The 20,000-nt window shown below is 42.6% G+C and overlaps 1 protein-coding gene and 1 long non-coding RNA gene across 53 annotated transcripts in view; one reads left to right on the plus strand and one right to left on the minus strand.

Moving 5' to 3' along the window:
• LOC147843774 (uncharacterized) overlaps positions 1–20,000 on the plus strand; it is a 321,977-nt gene that overhangs the window by 235,138 nt on the left and 66,839 nt on the right. The gene's annotated exons all lie outside the window — the stretch shown is intronic.
• mcc (MCC regulator of WNT signaling pathway) overlaps positions 1–20,000 on the minus strand; it is a 164,152-nt gene that overhangs the window by 67,256 nt on the left and 76,896 nt on the right. For 36 of the 52 annotated variants that reach the window (XM_087251080.1, XM_087251079.1, XM_087251078.1 and 33 more), the window contains 1 exon segment: positions 3,870–3,983. The exons of the other annotated variants lie outside the window; for them this stretch is intronic. In XM_087251080.1, the coding sequence (XP_087107206.1) occupies positions 3,870–3,983 (114 nt within the window). 52 annotated transcript variants of the gene reach the window in all.

The raw sequence follows: 20,000 nt of genomic DNA on the forward strand, positions 1-20,000 counted from the left end.
GGGACGAGACCGGGATCGAGTCTGGGGAAGAGCGGTTCCAGAAATCAGGTAAGATTAAAAACAGAATCCAAAAAATAAAAGCGAACGAGTTCGCGACAGGGCGAGTATGCGGCAAAACTCGAAAACAAAGTCAAAATCTGGCGAGGGCTTTTTTTTTTTTTTTTTTAAATATTTCTGGACAGCTTTTGTAAATTGTCGCTTGGGACAGACGGTCGCTCGACAGCGGCCTCCGGCGGTTTTTATGTGCAAGAACAGAGCGGGCACGAGCGGCGCGCGCTCCCGAGACGTGAAAAAGCGCGCATAGCGGCCTCTCGCGGATTCGCGAAAACAAAAACTGCACAAATACGTACCTCCCGGGACATATTTTGCAACCTCCAGAAACGTCCGCGGGGCTACGTTTCCACAATGAGCCTGGGTTAAAAAGAAAAGTCAAATATTTTGAAGTTACCCAATGTATTTTTGGCTGTTGTTAAACATATACCAGTGCAACATATGGCTGGTGTTGTGCTCCAGGGTCACAGATTTACCATTTATACGTGATGTTTACGAAGCCTCTGCGAATTTTAGGTTTCAGGAAGGTCTGTTTTGTGCACAAATTCCTCTACGAATGTTTGATGAATTCAGTCTAATGATTGACAGGCAGAGATTATTTCGGCTTTCCTGCCAATTTGGTCTTTTCTGAGCCTCAGGCTGCCGCAGAAGCTGCCATCATTTCCTCTATTTCCCTGAAATCTGCCAAGCAGCGGCAGCATTAGCCTCATCTTTAACACAAACTGGACTTGAATCTTTCCACTTTTTTGACTTTACAACCATTGCATTTTATAATAAACAAGGAATCCTGAATCTTAGAATACACATTATTTATCCCATTCCATTAATATCTATTAAATTGATGCAAATTAGGAGATTATTGAAGCAAAACTTATAGTTATTGGTTTGCTAATAGCGAGAATTGAACCTTGAAATAAAGTGCTATTCAATTATTTGGTGAAATCGTATAGATACAGCCAGGGGCGCCGCTAGACCCCATTTACTGTGCCCCAGTAATAATCGCCAGTGCCCCAGTAAATGCTTCGAGATATGATTTACTTTGCATGCAAGTGTATTTATTAAGAGTGGTAATCCCAGAATAAAGACCTTATTCTCTGTGCAACCAAACCAACACTGATGAAAGCAGTGTAGTTTAATCAAAAAGCAAACTGAGCATGTGCGCAGAAAACAAACATACCCGTGCGCCTCACACACTGCTCCTGCTTGACGCTGACATGCTGCTCTGCTCCCAGTGTAACGCCCCATTCACACGGGGCTTCAGCATCAACGCTTGACTGAAGGCGTGTCTGAAGTTGGCGCTGAAGCTATCGTCATAGAAGAGTCAGCCAATGAAATTAGTCAGCAATAGGCCACTGTCTGAGCTGGTGTATCTGATTGGCTGACGCTTTCGTTGGCGCTTGAAAAGTTGAGCAAGTCCCAACTTCTGCAGCGAGCAACGCCTCTGAAGCGGCGCCAACAGATCCACAATGCAGTTCGGCAACGCCTGACGTCACCCATTCAAAGTGAATGGGAAGTGTTGACGCTGACGCCCTGTGTGAATTTGCAAATGCACCGGTTTTGAAAATGCACACTGAAAAGATAGCTGTACAAGTCTTTTATGCGGAGGTGTCGGCACGCAGTGAGTTTTGCAAGTCGGCAAAACAAAGTTTAAATAATTTAACGCTGATCTTATTTAGACCAAGCACACCTCCTCACAGATTTTTTTGTATGAAGCAAAAAGGAGGGATGATGAGTTAGAGAGGTTAGACTAAATAAACCTAATTCTCGGCTAATCTAATTCTAAGACAACACACAACTGATAATTCTGTAAACATTTGTATTCTATTGAAGTGTCTATAGAATTTAATTCCAATAGAATTTATATTTATTAATACTAATTAATAAGCCTCCCACCAGTGCTGATATACAGCCATACCGCACTGCTGCTCATGTGGTATTGCTCATATTATATATGTGTATATATATGTGTGTGTATGTGTATATATATATATATATATATATATATATATATATATATATATATATATATTTTTTTTTTTTTTTTTAGTTTTGGAGCTGTGCCCAAAAATTTGATATCTTTATGTCTAGCAACATCCCTGGATACAGCATATCGCTATATATATATTACAAAAAAATTAAATATCACAATGTCCTATTTTTTAAATAACGTGCAGCCCTAATCATGTCAGAGCAGTCAGTAAATCAGCATACTATCATCTCAAAAACATTGCAGTAATCAGATGCTTTGTTTCCAGTGAAGACTTAGAGAAACTTGTTCATGCTTTTATCAGCAGCAGGGTGGATTACTGTAATGGACTCCTCACTGGCCTTCCCAAAAAGACAGTCAGACAGTTGCAGCTCATCCAGAATGCTGCGGCCACGATTCTGACCAGAAGCACATCACACCGGTCCTCAGGTCTTTACACTGGCTCCCAGTTACATTCAGAATAGATTTTAAACTATTATTACTGGTCTATAAATCACTAAATGGCCTAGGAGCTCAATACATTACAGATATGCTCACTGAATACAAACCCAACAGATCACTCAGATCTTTAGGATCAAATAAACTAGAAGTTCCAAGAGTTCAGTCAGAGCAGGGTGAATTGCTTTCAGCAACTAACAGCGCCCCCCGCTGCTGGAATCAGCTTCCAGAAATGATCAGATGTGCTCCAACATTAGGCACATTCACATCAAGACTGAACACACATCTGTTTAGCTGTGCCTTTACTGAATGAGCACTGTGCTGCGTCCGACAGATTGCACTATTATGTCTTTCTCTTCTTTTTCATTCTTTTATAACCCGTTTAAACACATTTTCAATCATTTTTATTATTTGTTTTTCTTTTTCTTACACTTGTCTTTTTTATTCCTGTTTATGTAAAGCACTTTGAATAGCCACTGTGTATGAAATGTGCTATAGAGATAAACTTGCCTTGCCTAATTTTCATTACTCTTATTATTATTGTGTGGTTATTATTTGTGAGGTCGAGGGTGGTTATGTAATCATTTCACTGCATATTATGCGATGTGTCTGTGACAAATAAAAGCAGAATTTGATTGGACTCGTTTGTGCATGATCTGTTCTGCATGTGCGGCCGACAGATGTGTGTGTTTGACTGCAGAACACCACCTGAGATGAGACCCGCTGTGTAAAACACCACTCCAGCAGTGTGCAGATGTGGCTTTCATGCATGTACATCAGACAAATGAGCTGTCAGATGCAGAACCACAGTCATGTGTCTTCATAAAAGCCTGCACAGCCAATCAGAAACAGAAGAGCTTCTTATTGACCAACGCTGTGCGATTTTTTCTTTTTCTGCAATAAATATTGCGATATGATATATATATATATATATATACAGTTGAAAGCAGAAGATCACACTGTATAAAAAGGCTGAAAACCATTTAAAAACAAGTCAGATGTTAATGCGACTCAACTTTTTCTCTTTTAGGTAAGTTTGGATTATCACATGTGTTTCTGCTCTGCTTGGAAGCAGAATAATAAGAGAGAGCTCAATCCAATAGAGTAGCTTTGGGATGTGGTGGAACGGGAGATTGGCATCATGGATGTGCAGCCGACAAATCTGCAGCAACTGTGTGATGCTATCATGACAATATGGAGCAAAATCTCTGAGGAATATTTCCTGTAGCTTGTTGAATCTCTGCCATGAAGGATTGAGGCAGATCTGAAGTCAAAAGGGGTCCAACTCGGTACTAGTAAGGTGTACCTAATAAAGTGGCCGGTGAGTGTACACATGTAGTGACGTTTCTTTTAGTCAGCGTCTTCTCTAGCATGTGCATGTGTGTGTAGTGACCTGTGCGGTGGTCAGTCTCTTCTCCAGAGCGTCTCTCTCTCTCTCCGTCTGCAGCAGCCGCTGGTTCAGTTCCAGCACGTCGCCCTTCAGAGATGCCAGTGCAGCCAGATGAAGCTAAACACACACACACACACACACACACACACACACACACAACACAAGCATTACACACACATAGACAGCACAAACATTACACACACATGGCAGTGATGCAGACACAAACATTACAACACACACGCACATGCAGATGCAAAAACATAGCAAAAACAGCACGCACAGGAGGACCTCCGCTTCATCTGGCGTTTCACAGAGCTGCTTTCAAGTTTCAGTTGGCGTTTCTCTGTGGAGTTTGCATGTTCTCCCCCGTGTCGGTGTGGGTTTCCTCTGGGTGCTCCGGTTTCTCCCACAGTCCAAACACATGCACAATAGGGAATTGATTAACTAAATTTGCTGTAGTGTATGAGTGTTTCCCAGTACTGGGTTGCAGCTGAAAGGGCTTCCACTGTGTAAAACATGTGCTGGAATAGTTAGCGGTTCATTCCACTGTGGCGACCCCTGATTAATAAAGGGACTAAGCTGAAAAGAAAATGAATGAATGAAAACAGCAGAACTGCAGTACTACAGTACTGATGTCTGTTTCAGGATTTTCAGATGAATGTTGAGATCAGATCTTCTCGAGCACTATAAAGGATTCACTGTCACTGCTGCTCAGTTTCATGAGTCCTATAGGAGCCATAAAGACATCTCAAACTCTCAAGAGAAACATGATCAGCATTAAAGGTGTTCACACACACACACACACACACACAGACACACACACACACACACAGACACACAAGCACAAACAAACACACACACATAGAGACACACACAAGCACATGGGCTCACAAACACACAAAAACACAAACACAAACACAAACACACACACACACACACACACACACACACACACACACACAGGCATGTGCGCCTGAAAACACACATAGAGGGACACACAAGCATAGACACAAAAACAAACACAGAGAGACATGTATAACACACACCTACACAAAGAGACACACAAGTGCACATGTATACACAGAGAGAGAGAGAGAGAGACAGAGAGAGAAAGAGAGAGACACACAGAAGCACAAACAAACACAGAGAGACATGTAAAACCAAGCGGCAACCTCCCGCTCTCTCTCAGGAAGCCAATACGGAAGTAACTAAAACTGCAATTCATCTGAAATCCCGCTAGTCCTGGCCACTCCTGGCTCCAAAACAGAGCAAATTTCAATTGAGCCCACTGTTAGAATGGCCAACTTTACAGCAGAAAAAAAGGTGTTTTTAGCCTGCTACAAAAAAAGATTTTGGTTAATACAGCTAATATTACCCTTCATGACAACTGTGAGGGGGGTGAATTTTTTATAACTCATCCGTTTCCTTTATATTAAGTTATATTAAGTTTGCATAATTAAGGGCGTGGCCACTTGAGTGACAGCTAGGTCTCGTTGGTCGCCGTCACGTCACCTCACCTGCAGCTGAATCCTGCAGATTAGCCACTGAACTCGGCATATTTATCGTATTTCTGTGTTGTTTTATGTGGCTTTACACAGTCGACTGCCTTTTGGACTTGTTTCCTACAATTATTAGATGGCATGGCATGCTGAGTGCACTTAATTGTGCTCACAAACCATTCACGTGGCCTCCGTTTCCCATGTGAGTAAAGTTATATACTTATATACCATCTCTATACATGTATTTGTTTTATTTAAGATCATTTATCGTTTATATTTATATTTAGAGCTGTAATGCACTGCAGAATCTGTCAGATTGATCAGCTGTAGGCTCTAGAACAGTCATCTGAAGTGTTGTCATACAGTGTTATGCTGGATTTCATCAATAGTCTTACAGTAACTAACACAGACTATATCTGAAGTGTTTGGAAGTAATTCGCGTTTTTCTCCTGTTGAAAAACGTCATAAGTACAATGTTTAGTGGCTCAATGTATTACAGCAGTGTTTTTAAAAGTCTTAACACTTTATTGATGTAGTGTACAACCAAGCACAAGTGTTCAGAACACAAACGAGTCACATGTGATAAAGTATTAAGCGTTTCTCCCAAAGTAAAGTGTGACTGAACCAGGTCCAAGCTAAATGCAGCAGGTGTCTGTAGCTCCGCCCACTCTCCGCCTCTTTGCCCTTGTTTGGTATCCCGCAGTGAGTGCGATGACGCGTGAACAAAATGGCGACGGTTGGACGCGCCTACTTGTGGCTTCTTTTGCGCTCTTTAGAAACCTATGGGTGACGTCACGGATACTACGTCCATATATTTTACAGTCTATGTGTAAAACCCACACAGAAAGAGAGAGAGAGAGGCACACACACACACACACACACACACACACACACACACACACACACACACACACACACACACACACTCTCTCTTTCACACTCTGCCAGTGAGTGTCTGGCATGAGAACACTGCATGCTGTGTTGGTGTCCTTAGTTAAAACTGTTTATTTACAACTTAACATTTCACTCTCACTCTCACTCACACACACACACACACACACACACTTAGCATCAGGGGTGTCTAAACTCAGTCCTGGAGGGCCGGTGTCCTGCATAGTTTAGCTCCAGCTCGCCTCAACACTCGTGCCCAGAGGTTTCTAGTATATCTAGTAAGAGCTGTTTGATTAAGGTTGGAGCTAAACTCTCCAGGACACCGGCCCTCCAGGACCGAGTGTGGACACCCCTGCTCTACACAATCACCATCATCTGAATAAAAGGCAGAAGACTGATTTCCATGATGAGTGTGATCAGCAGGAGGAGTGTGTACAGCACACAGAGACTAAACTGTGAATCAGACTGCACTGCTGAAACAAACTAAAACGTACAGTTGTGTGTGTTGTTGTATCTGTGATCTGAGCTCTGCTGCTGCTTTAGATTCATAATAATGCTTGAAATCATCCTCTTTATAGTATCCTTTATAGTTAACGGTGTTAGAAAGCAGTATTTTCAGCAGCGTTACTCCACAAATGCTGATCCTGTGAGTGTTTCTGAAGCTCTGTCTGTTCACCATTACAGAAACACCTGGAAAATTCCTTCTGCATGCAGCGTGACGCTGTAGGAAACCCAAAGCTAATTGAACACAGCCGGAGTTTAACACACGCTCTGATAGAGACGCGGGACTGGCTAATAAAAGGAAACTTGTTAAAGGACGAGCTGAGCGAGAGAGAGACGGAGATGGAGAAAACACACACACACACACACTCTTTAGCAGGGAAAACACCATCAAATGCTGAGGAAGAAATGAAGACGTCAGTGTTATACAGGAAAATCAACCACATATTCAGTGATGAAGATGAAGATGAAGATGAGGAACATTAATACACTTTCTTTCAGCTTAGTCCCTTATTCATCATGGGTTTCCACAGCAGAATGAACCACTTCCCTTCCAGCTGCAACCCAGTACTGGGAAACACCTAAACATATTCATTAACACACACACACACACACACACACTTACACACTACTACGGCCAATTTAGTTAATCAATTCCCCAATAGTGCATGTGTTTGGACTGTGGGGGAAACCGGAGCACTCTGAGGAAACCCAGGTTAACACAGGGAGAAACTCCACACAGAAATAACAACTGACCCAGCTGTGACTCAAACCAATGATCTTCCTGCTGTGAGGCCACAGAGCTAACCACTGAACCACTGTGCCACCCAGATGAAGATCAATTAAGACTAAACCTTTTCACTCATTCATGAATGTCCCTTCAGCTTAATCCCTTTAATTATCAGTGGTCGCCACAGAAGAATGAACCGGCAACGTATCCAGCATGTTTTACGCAGCTTATGCCCTTCCAGCTGCAACCCAGTACTGGGAAACAACCATACACTCTCATACACAATGGCCAATTTTATTCATTAATTCCCCTATAGCGCATGTGTTTGGACTGTGGGGGAAACCGGAGCACCTGGAGGAAACCCACACCAACACAGGGAGAACATGCAAACTCCACACAGAAAAGCCAACTGACCCAGCCGAGGCTCGAACCGGCGATCTTCTTGGTGTAAGGCGACAGAACTACGCGCTGCGCCACCACGCTGCCTAAACCATCTTACTGTAAATTCTAAATGATTTGCCCTCCTGAGAATTTCTGACTCTTTTTTAAATATTATATTAGAAAATTTAGAGAAAAATATTAAGTAAAATATTAAAAGCAGCAAAAATCAAGAGAAACAAAACACCTATAAAATTGTATAGCGTGTATGTTTTTTTGCAATATTTTGCATGAATTTAAGTATATTATCGTTTTATTTCTAAAGATGCTCTGTGACTAAAATATTACAGTATAAAATATATCCATTTATTAAATCTGTTTCCTTCAAATGCACCAAAATATAAGACTTATATTCACTGAGAAATACATACAAATTCAAAGTGTATAGTGAGTTTCCTCTAGGACAGTGGTTCTCAAACTTTTTTCGCAAAGTACCACCTCAGAAAAAAATTGTCTCTCCAAGTGCCACCATAGTGACCAGTATTGAAATAAAGCAGCGTAGCTGGTCAAATTAAGCAGCTACAGCACTGCACAGTTCAAAAACGAAGCAGAGTGCTATTCATTCAACGAAATTATTCATTCATTTTCTTGTCGGCTTAGTCCCTTTATTAATCCGGGGTCGCCACAGCGGAATGAACCGCCAACTTATCCAGCAAGTTTTTACGCAGCGGATGCCCTTCCAGCCGCAACCCATCACTGGGAATCAACGAAATTATAATCCATACAAAATATGAAGCTGATCAGTCGGTTCTTATCACATGACTCGCTATGTGGCTTTCTGAAAAGTTAAGATGTTTTCAACCGAGGACGCCTGGAATACGCAAGTGCTTCATGCTGCAGTTCTTGCTAATTTTGCTAGCCTGTGGGTTAAATTTTGGCACTCAAGTGACCGAGAAGTAACAAGAGAACATGGTCATTTTTCAAAACAAAGGATTTTTCAAAATAAATGATCGTTCAGACTAGGGCTGCTCGATTATGGGAAAAATCATAATCACGATTATTTTGGTCATAATTGTAATCAGGATTATTCAAAACGATTATCAGTTGAAGTCAAAATTATTCGTCCTCCTGTGAATTTATTTTTTACAGTATTTCCAATAATATTTTTTTCTTCTGGAGATAGGCTTATTTGTTTTATTTCAGCTAGAATAAAAGCAGGTTTGAATATTTTGAAACCTATTTTAATAGCTCAATATTATTAGCCTCTTTAAGCAATATATATGTTAGATTGTCTGCAGAAGAAACTACTGCTATACAATGACTTGCCTATTTACCCTAATTAAGCCTTTGAATGTCACTTTAAGCTGAATATCTTGAAAAACATCTAGTAAAATATAATGTGCTGTCATCATAGCAAAGATAAAAGAAATCAGTTATTAGAGATGAGTTATTAAATCTGTTATGTTTAAACTGTGCTTTAAGCATCTTCACTGTATTTTTGATTTTATTATTGATTAATGAAAACAGTCGGCAGCAGCAGGAATACCGCACGCTGTCTCTTTAAGAATAGTGCGGCTCTGATATGGTTTCTCTTTCTCGTCTCTTTTGATTCTCAGCTTGTTTGTTTATTAAACAAATCAGGGTTAATAAGAATAATCACTAAACACCGCGCTCTGACACAAGTGTGCATGTATTTGACCATTAAAGCGCTCACATTAATATCGCGTTAGATGTTTGTGTGCTCTGCTGTCCGAGGCTAAGCGCAGCGCGCGCACACACACACACACACGCAACCTGTCCGAGGCTAAGCACGGCGCACACAACAGCACATGCTCTTTTGCTCTTTTAAAATCATGAATGATGCACATCCCGTGCTGCAAAAGTTACATTACAGCACATGCTTGTAGTCATTTTCACGTGGAACTAAACTTTGCAGAGGCAAAGAGTTTTCACACGTGTACAACTGGAAAGGGGGCGGTACGTGATGGAATAATCGTTAAGCTCGATTAATGGCTTTTCATAATCGTTACAAGCCAAAATCAAAATCGGATTTTCGATTAATTGCACAGCTATAGTTCAGACTCAGATTATCAATAAAACTGAAATAATCAATGATTTTTTGTGCGGTCCGGTACCAGTTGATCTATAGACCGGTGCTGGTCTGTGGCCCAAGGGTTGATGACCACTGCTCTAGCACGTACAGTATCTGCTCTGCAAGCACCACGCACCTCTTTCTCTAGTTCTGTGCCAATTAAATTGATTTTTAGCAGCTGATGACGCGATGCACTAAAGCAAACACTCTAAGCACAGCGCTTGGATCGTAGGCTTTAGAGAACAACCAAAACTGATCACATTGGTGTTATCGTACACATCAAATTATTAAAATTGTATTCATTTTTTCTTTTGTTACTCAGTGATTCCTCCGCGTACCACTAGAAGTAAGCCCACGTACCAACCACAGTTTGAGAATCACTGCTCTAGGGTGTTTCCCAGCTGTGGCAGGCAGGCCTTTTTTACCCAGATCTACCAACTAAGGTGACGTTATTATTTCAATGACAAATGTCGTGAGCGCAGTATTACAAGTCGAGATCGCATTTATGTAATAGCCTACAGCATGGGGATCTCTTTGCTTGCGCGCCGATTTCCTCAAATATAAGCAGCTCAAGCACAGATCTTCTTGTGCGCTCTCAAATAAACACTGCTGAGTGCGATTTAGTGTGTTTATGTAGCGAGTATGTCTCCAGCATTTATTAGATTTGCTAGGAATATGTATAAATGTCTCCAATAGACCTGCAGAGCGGTATTACTGCGTCCTGAAATAAAGTGAAAGGCTATTTGTCGTGTTTGCTGGCGTCACGCATCACGCACCTGTCAGCCAGTCAGTCTGCTTGTCACCTTAAAGGGTTACACGAATGACGCACAGCACTACTACACTTACAGAAAAGTTTGCGCTGCTATAATTCACTTACCCTTTAATATGTTTTGGTGCGATTATTACCCGCTATTAAACACAATTAAATGTTTTGAATGAGAAGCTGTAATGTAGCCGTGGCGGGATGAATTTTGACGTGGCGCCCCGCCATGGAAGAATAAATGTAGCAGTTTTTATTTATAAATATATAGTAAATATTTATATTTTCAGAGATTCAGTGTGTCAGCGGTCATTAGCCTGTCATACTGAGCAGAGCAAAGACAGTGGACATTCCACCACAAGATGGCGACAGAGACGGCATAATAAGTGCTTAGAGCAGGAAAAACTCAAGGTAAATTTCTAACTACAGCTGAACAAATCATTATAAAATAGGTAAGTGACTGTATAAGTCGATCTCTCTCTTGTGTATGTTGTAGTGCTGGATTTACACAACAGTAATCGGATAGTGTTTGCTTTGTTTTGGCTTTTTCAGGGTTAATTATAGTGATCTGCCGATTACAACAGAGAAATACTAGGAAATCTCTGTAGACTGATGGCATTTCATGCTGTTCAGCCTTATAATCTTAAAATGTGATTAAGATCAGCTGTTTTGTCTTCACTTTAGACATTACGCTAGAGAATCACTCAAACACTAGCTCTACAGTGACGCTGGTGAACAAGTAGCAGCTTCTGCTGTTCTGACGTCAGCTGCAGATGTGAATGAACGGAGGAAGAAAGTAGTTCCTCATACAAAAGAGTTTTGAGACTCTCTGTGTTTGTTTTTCTTTTTTAAACACACAATTAAGCCGTCGAACTGTTGTATAAACACAATATCACAAAAGTAGCAGTGCAATATGGCTGTATATCAGCACTGATGGGACACTAGGAGCCAACGCACACCTCCCACCACTTCCTACCTCAATATATATATATATATATATATATATATATATATATATATATATATATATATATATATATATTCTGCTGAAGGGGTGTGTTATTCTGTGCCGGTGCTTCATTTCTCTAATGGTGTTGAGCTGCTGTTCTGCCAGAAAGATGCTTCACAACACACACACACACATTCAATCTCTGGATAACTGAGTGCATTACAGAGCACCACACGCCTGCATGACTGACTGACTGACTGACACAGACACACACAGAGACACACACACACACACACACTCCCATAGTGCATCAAAACAACAACTCACTCACAGCACTTCAAATGCACACATCTCTCACACACACACACACAAAGTGTTTTTTATTTTGGTGTTTAAGGACTTTATCTACAATGACCTCAACTAATATTAACTATTCTCTATTGTGACATTTTCTTCATAGATTATCAATAACAAAACTCAAAGTTTGCTCAGAGTTTCACTCGAAACACTTAATTCAACATGCTACTTGTCAGTTTTTGAATATTTTACTGGAAAATGATTTATGATTAATTATGACAACAGATGTAAATAGTAAATGCCTGAAGCGTGTAATAAAATCTGCCAGAGAGAGTAGACAATCACACCAAGCCATACTGGGATACTGATGTTGTCCTGCTATATCTGCACCCTGATAAGTGCAGCTTCCTCTGGTCTGCGTGAGTGTGTGTGTGTGTGTGTGTGTGTGTGTGTGTGTGTGTAATTTACTAATGAGCCGCTGCTGATGAAGAGCTGAAGTGAAGTCCTGGAAGCTCAGTCTGTCCCTCATTGTCATTCCTCTGCGGGTCACAATCAGGCTAAAAGCATTGAGTGCAGAGCATCACTCATCCAATACCAGACCCGATCTCCACATCTCCTCGGGATCCTGTTTAATGGACTTACACTCCGATCACGAGTGCTGTGGCGCATCAATAAAACACCCACACATACACACAAGCATGCACGCACACACACACACACACACACACATGCAATCAGACACACACAAATGCACACACTAACACACACAAACATGCACACACAAATACACACACACATACACGCGCACACACACAAATGCACACAAGCATACACACACACATTCATGTACAGACAAAATCTGACACACGCAGACACAAACACACACACAAATACACAAGTATGCACGCCCACACAATCAGACACATACAAATGCATACACACATACACACATGCATGTACACACTAATGTACACATACACACAATACACACACAAAAGCACAAATACATGACGAGACACACACAAATGCAAACATGCATACACACACGCACACATGTACACACTCTAATGTACACATACACAGACACACAATCACACACACTCTAATGCACACATAAACATAATCAGGCACACACACAAGTGCACACATACATGGTGAGGCACAAATGCACACACAATCAGACACACACACAAACGCACACATGCATCCACACACGCACATGCACACACAATCAAATGCACACACAAATGCAAACAAGCATACACACACACGCATGCATCCATTCCACACATGCACACTAGGGTTGGGTACCGAAACCCGGTGCCATTATAGCACCGCTACCTTGGTAACCGGTATGTACTGGATCAAATCAGCATATGAATTTCGGTGCTGCGACAAGGACGTAAGAAGCATCAAGGGGTTCATGAAAGGCACACACAGACATTGTTTCACAGCATCACTAAACATGTCATTCTAAACAACTTTGAGGAACACGGACAGGCGATATCAAGCGTTTGTTTTTGTCGCTTAGGGAACAGATGCAAGCAGTACAGAGCATTCAGCCTGGCTTTCGGTGAGCGAGAGCGACACTCTTTAGATCAACACGCATGATCGCGATCATCAAATCTGCTTAAACTAAGATTCTAAAGTGTATTTTACAAGTAAGGGTTCTGACACTAGGGCTGGGTATCGTTCCAAAATTTTCGATACCGATACCCTGAATTCGATACCGGTTTCGACGATACTTTTTTCGATACTTTTATTTTAAGAAATATATTTTAACAAGATTAAATAACTCATAATCTCTGAGAAACTTTAGTTTTATTTTTTCAGGATGTGTGGGACACTTTTCACAGCAGGCTCATCTCTAAGACCAATAAACAAAGGAACAAAACCACAAAATGAACAAAGTGTAGTTAACACAATATATTAGTGCAAACAGTTTTAATAAAGTTCAAGCCGTTTTAAGTCGATCAATTTTAAGTATTTGTGAGGCTTACTGCTGCTTGAAGGTTTAGTTCACCCAAAGATTTTAATTCTGTCATTAATTATCTTGAAATGAAGATATTTTGGATTTAATCCAAGAGCTTTCTGATCCTCCCATAGATAAATCAATGAATAAAGTTATTTTTGTTTACTTTGCACACAGGAGTATTCTCGCAGCTTCATATAATTATGACCGTTTATCATTTTGTCTGTTTTTGGTTCCTTTAATGGGCATTGAAAAATGCATATCCAGTAAATCTAATCTTTCTCCACCGTATAAAAAGGCAGCAAACCTTTAACAATAAAATTGTAACAGTCCTGTGGCATTCACCTTTCAGCAGGAGCAGAGACTATAACATTAATGTGAAGAAAACATGAAAGCTAAACTGTTAATGCAGCCAAGGATAAGGACATTTAAATAAGATAAGATTAATGTGATGTAAACTTCATCATTTACTGTTAACCTTAAAGCATTTTAGTATCAACTCAGCTAGGTATTTAAAGCCATCGAAACAGTACATAAAGTTACACAGCCTACGTTAGGTCCAAAAAAAGGATTAATAAATTTACCCCGCACAAACCCCGTTTACACTGTGTCAGGTCTTGATGCCTAATTCTGATTTGTTGTAACGTGTAAACAGACAAGCAAAAAAATCTGATATAGGCAACAAATCGGAATTGTGCAAAATGCGCCTAACCCCGAAACCGAAAGCGAGACGTGACTTTTACTGGGCTGTTTTATATGGATTTATTAATCATTCTTACTGTTCAGTGAACACAACCTGCCGTAGTTCATTAAAGACGAGAACCGTTTCCTCACTCCACCAAAGTAAAGGAGTAAAGTAAAGAGAAAGTAAAGAGGCTGATTGGAGGAGGCTCGTTCTTTATCCTCGTGCTGCAGATGCTCTGTTTAACTGTTTTCTCACTAGTGAAGTGTTCAGCTTTCACACTTATAAAGTCCGACATGTAAATAGCAAATGCACCATGGAGCAACGCAACTGACTCTTAAAGGGAATGAGAGACGAGACTCTGATTGGTTTAAAGCAGGTTATGCTCAAAACACACCCAGAACTCATTAGGAGAATAAGAACAACCCTGTTAGACCATGCGCCGGGCGCAGAGAGGATTAAACCATCCTTACAATAGCAAAAGTGGATTCAGACACGCTCAATGCTTTTTGCACTGTGAGCTTTAGACTTTGAGCCTAGATCATTAAAATAGAGCCCGAAGTGTGTGTAAGTGTGTTAAGAGCAGGATTTGTAGTGTTATTGTGAGTGTAAAAGCAGGATCAGGACAGTCTGCAGTGCTGACTCACACTCTTCTGATTCATTAAGTGTGTTGCTTCATTAATTCTGCAGACCACCATTAATGCCTGTGGAAGCAGATCTGCAGCTCTCACCCAGCACAGTGAACACACACACACACACACACACACACACACACACACACACACACACACACACACACACACACACACACACACACACACACTGAACACAGCAATGACTGATGCATAGAACTAGTTCAGCTTAAGATCACACACACGCACGCACACACACTCGCACACACACAATTTCTATGGCTTCATCACTTATAGTTTCAGTTTCAGTTAAACACACTTGAACACAATCTCCCACACACATGCACAATAAACGCAAAAAGATCAGAAATGCACTGCTTTCATATGCTGATATTAGGCTTGTTTACTACAATAAGTCAAACTTAGAGCAACTCTAATACCGGTGGCCTTCATAGTACAAAACACAATCGCTGGCCACTTCATTAGGTACACCTTACTAATACCAGACCCCCTTTTGCCTTCAGAACTGCCTCAATCCTTCATGGCGTAGATTCAACAAGCTACTGGAAATATTCCTCAGAGATTTTGCTCCATATTGACATGATAGCATCACACAGTTGCTGCAGATTTGTCGGCTGCACATCCATGATGCCAATCTCCCATTCCACCACATCCCAAAGCTGCTCTATTGGATTAAGCTCTGGTGACTGTGGAGGCCATTTGAGCACAGTGGACTCATCGTCATGTTCAAGAAACCAGTCTGAGATGATTGAGCTTTATGACATGCTGCGTTATCCTGCTGGAAGTAGCCATCAGAAGATGGAGACACTGTGCTCATAAAGGGATGGACATGGTCAGCAGCAATACTCAGGTAGGCTGTGGCGTTGATGCTCAATTGGTACTAATGGACCCAAAGAAAATCTCCCCCACACCATTACACCAACACCACCAGCCTGAACCCCTGATACAAGGCAGGATGATCCATGCTTTCATGTTGTTGAGGCCAAATTCTGAGCAGAGCATCTGAATGTGTCAGCAGAAATGGAGACTCATCAGAGCAGCAACGTTTCTCCAATCTTCTATTGTCCAGTTTTGGTGAGTCTGTGTGAATTGTAGCCTCAGTTTCCTGTTCTTAGCTGACAGGAGCGGCACCCGGTGTGCTCTTCTGCTGCTGTAGCCCATCCGCCTCAAGGTTGGACGTGTTGTGTGTTCAGAGATGCTCTTCTGCAGAGCTCGGTTGTAGCGAGTGCTTATTTGAGTTACTGTTGCCTTTCTATCAGCTGGAACCAGTCTGGCCATTCTCCTCTGACCTCTGGCATCAACAAGGCATTTGCGCCCACAGAACTGCCGCTCACTGGAGATTTCCTCTTTGTCGGACCATTCTCTCTAAACTCTAGAGATGGTTGTGCGTGAAAATCCCAGTAGATCAGCAGTTTCTGAAATACTCAGTGCAGCCCGTCTGGCACCAAGAACCATGCCACGTTCAAAGTCACTTAAATCCCCTTTCTTCCCCATTCTGATGCTCGCTTTGAACTGCAGCAGATCAACTTGACCATGTCTACATGCCTAAATGCATTGAGCTGCTGCCATGTGATTGGCTGATTAGAAATGTGCATTAATGAGCAGTTGGACAGGTGTACCTAATAAAGTGGCCGGTGAGTGTATATCTGGATCTTTCATGGGTTTTCTACTACACATTTCAGTAAAAAATGCTGTTTTCTTTATATTTAAAAGCGTCTATTCTGATAAATATCTATATTCTCTTCCATCTATACACACTATAAACATCTATGCAGTGTTTTTCATCAACTAAACCTCTCCACATGCATAATAATAATAATAACACACACTAGATTTAGTCTATATGCTCACTTTTCCTTTACAGAAGCATTCGTTTCTACAGAATGGGGGCATAAAGGATACAGATATAAATATAGACTGATGACTCTCTCACACACACACTCCTGCGTATCAGTCTGTACCTGCCAATACCAGACGTTACATAATATTGAACATTTGTGAATGACTAACAACTGCTTATATAATAACAGCAGACACTGTGACACGTCTGTCAGCAAGAGGTTCAGTGGAGCTCTGCAGCTGCTGGATCACACACAAACACACACACACACACGCACGCACACACGCACGCACGCACGCACACACACAAAAAAAGCACACACACACACAAACGCACGCACGCGCACACACACACACACACACACACACACACACACACACACACACACACACACACACACACACACACACACACACACACACACACACACACACACACACACACACACACACACACACACACAGCTAATTCACCCTGCTGCTTGACAACATGTCAGTGATGCCTGTACCAGCCGACAGGAATGCTGGGAATTACTCCTGCCACCCACACACACACACAATCATTCACACATACATGCGCTCACACTATAAACAAATACACAAACACACTCTTGCACTTACTTGCACACTCACACACTCCACTCTCTTACACACTCCACATATACACTCATTCTCACATGCACATACTCTCACACACACCACACATGCCTGCACTCACACTATACAAACACAAACTTCACATATACACACATACAAATGAACACACACATGCTCTCACACATTTGTCCCACAAACACTCTCACAATCAGACTCTTACTAACAGACACACACACACACACAGACACACACAGACAGACACACAGACACACACACAGACACACACACACACACACACACACACAGACACACACACACACACAGACACAGACACACACACACACACACACACACACACACACACACACACACACACACACACACACACACAGAAGTGCTCACTAGGGCTTGGCAATATTGCAAAATAAAACGATCACAATATGTTACATATCATTCTGTATCGATAATTATTGAATATTTTTTACCAATACATTTAGGAATATTAGGATTTTTATTTATTTAACCACTTTATTTTAGTTCACCAACAAAATCACAACAAACAAACAATCCCAGCGAACTTTAAGGTGTGAATAATATGATACAGTAAACCTGGAACTCTGTCAGCAACACTAATTATGATCATCAAATCAGAGCTTTCAAGTAAAGGAACCAGCCATCATTATTCAAATACACACTGCAACATTGCACACTGTGAAGTTGAATGACTCTATAAACCCCTATGCTAAAAAAAATTTGAAAATTTTTAAAAACTCTTTCAGATGGGGTGCTGGTGGCTGGGATGCACAAGAAAAGAAACCAAAAAGCAACTCTGGCGACATCCTTACATGCTTTTTTATTTACAATCTCCTTACTGCTGTTATATGGCCCTCTTTTTCACATGTGTTGTTATCAAGGCTGGCGCGTCCATAGAGGCGACCTAGGCGGCCGCAAAATAGAGAGGGCGGCGTCCCTGACACTACCCTGACCACCCGCGTCTTCAGTTATATCCGTGCTAGGGTGACAGAATAGAGAGGGCGGCGTCCGCGACACTACCCTTACCACCCGCACCCTCAGTTATATCCGCATCTAGGGCAGCAGAATAGAGAGGGCGCGGTCCCCGACACTACCCTCACCACCTGCGCCCTCAGTTATATCCGCGTCTAGGGTGGCAGAATAGAGAGGGCGGCGTCCCGACACTCCCCTCACCACCCGCGCCCTCAGTTATATCCGCGTCTAGGGTGGCAGAATAGAGAGGGCGGCGTCCCGACATTCCCCTCACCACCCGCGCCCTCAGTTATATCCGCGTCTAGGGTGACAGAATAGAGAGGGCGGCGTCCACGACACTACCCTTACCACCCGCACCCTCAGTTATATCCACATCTAGGGCAGCAGAATAGAGAGGGCGCGGTCCCCGACACTACCCTCACCACCTGCGCCCTCAGTTATATCCGCGTCTAGGGTGGCAGAATAGAGAGGGCGGCGTCCACGACACTACCCTTACCACCCGCACCCTCAGTTATATCCGCATCTAGGGCAGCAGAATAGAGAGGGCGCGGTCCCCGACACTACCCTCACCACCTGCGCCCTCAGTTATATCCGCGTCTAGGGTGGCAGAATAGAGAGGGCGGCGTCCCGACCCTCCCTTCACCACCCGCGCCCTCAGTTATATCCGCGTCTAGGGTGGCAGAATAGAGAGGGCGGCGTCCCGACATTCCCCTCACCACCCGCGCCCTCAGTTATATCCGCGTCTAGGGTGACAGAATAGAGAGGGCGGCGTCCACGACACTACCCTTACCACCCGCACCCTCAGTTATATCCGCATCTAGGGCAGCAGAATAGAGAGGGCGCGGTCCCCGACACTACCCTCACCACCTGCGCCCTCAGTTATATCCGCGTCTAGGGTGGCAGAATAGAGAGGGCGGCGTCCCGACACTCCCCTCACCACCCGCGCCCTCAGTTATATCCGCGTCTAGGGTGACAGAATAGAGAGGGCGGCGTCCTGACACTCCCCTCACCACCCGCGCCCTCAGTTATATCCGCGTTTAAGGCGGCAGAATAGAGAGGGCGGCGTCGCCGACACTACCCTCACCACCCGCGCCCTCGGTCTTATCCGCGTCTAGGGCGGCAGAATAGAGAGGGCGGCGTACCCTCACCACCCGCGCCCTCAGTTATATCCGCGCCTAGGCCGGCAGAATAGAGAGGGCGGCGTCATTAAGACTACCTTCACCACCCGCGCCCTCAGTTATATCCACGTCTAGGGCGGCAGAATAGAGAATAATCCACAACACTACCCT

Source organism: Danio rerio, chromosome 5, assembly GCF_052040795.2.
Source record: "Danio rerio strain M-AB ecotype USA chromosome 5, GRCz13ab, whole genome shotgun sequence".
NCBI classification, from domain to species: domain Eukaryota; kingdom Metazoa; phylum Chordata; class Actinopteri; order Cypriniformes; family Danionidae; genus Danio; species Danio rerio.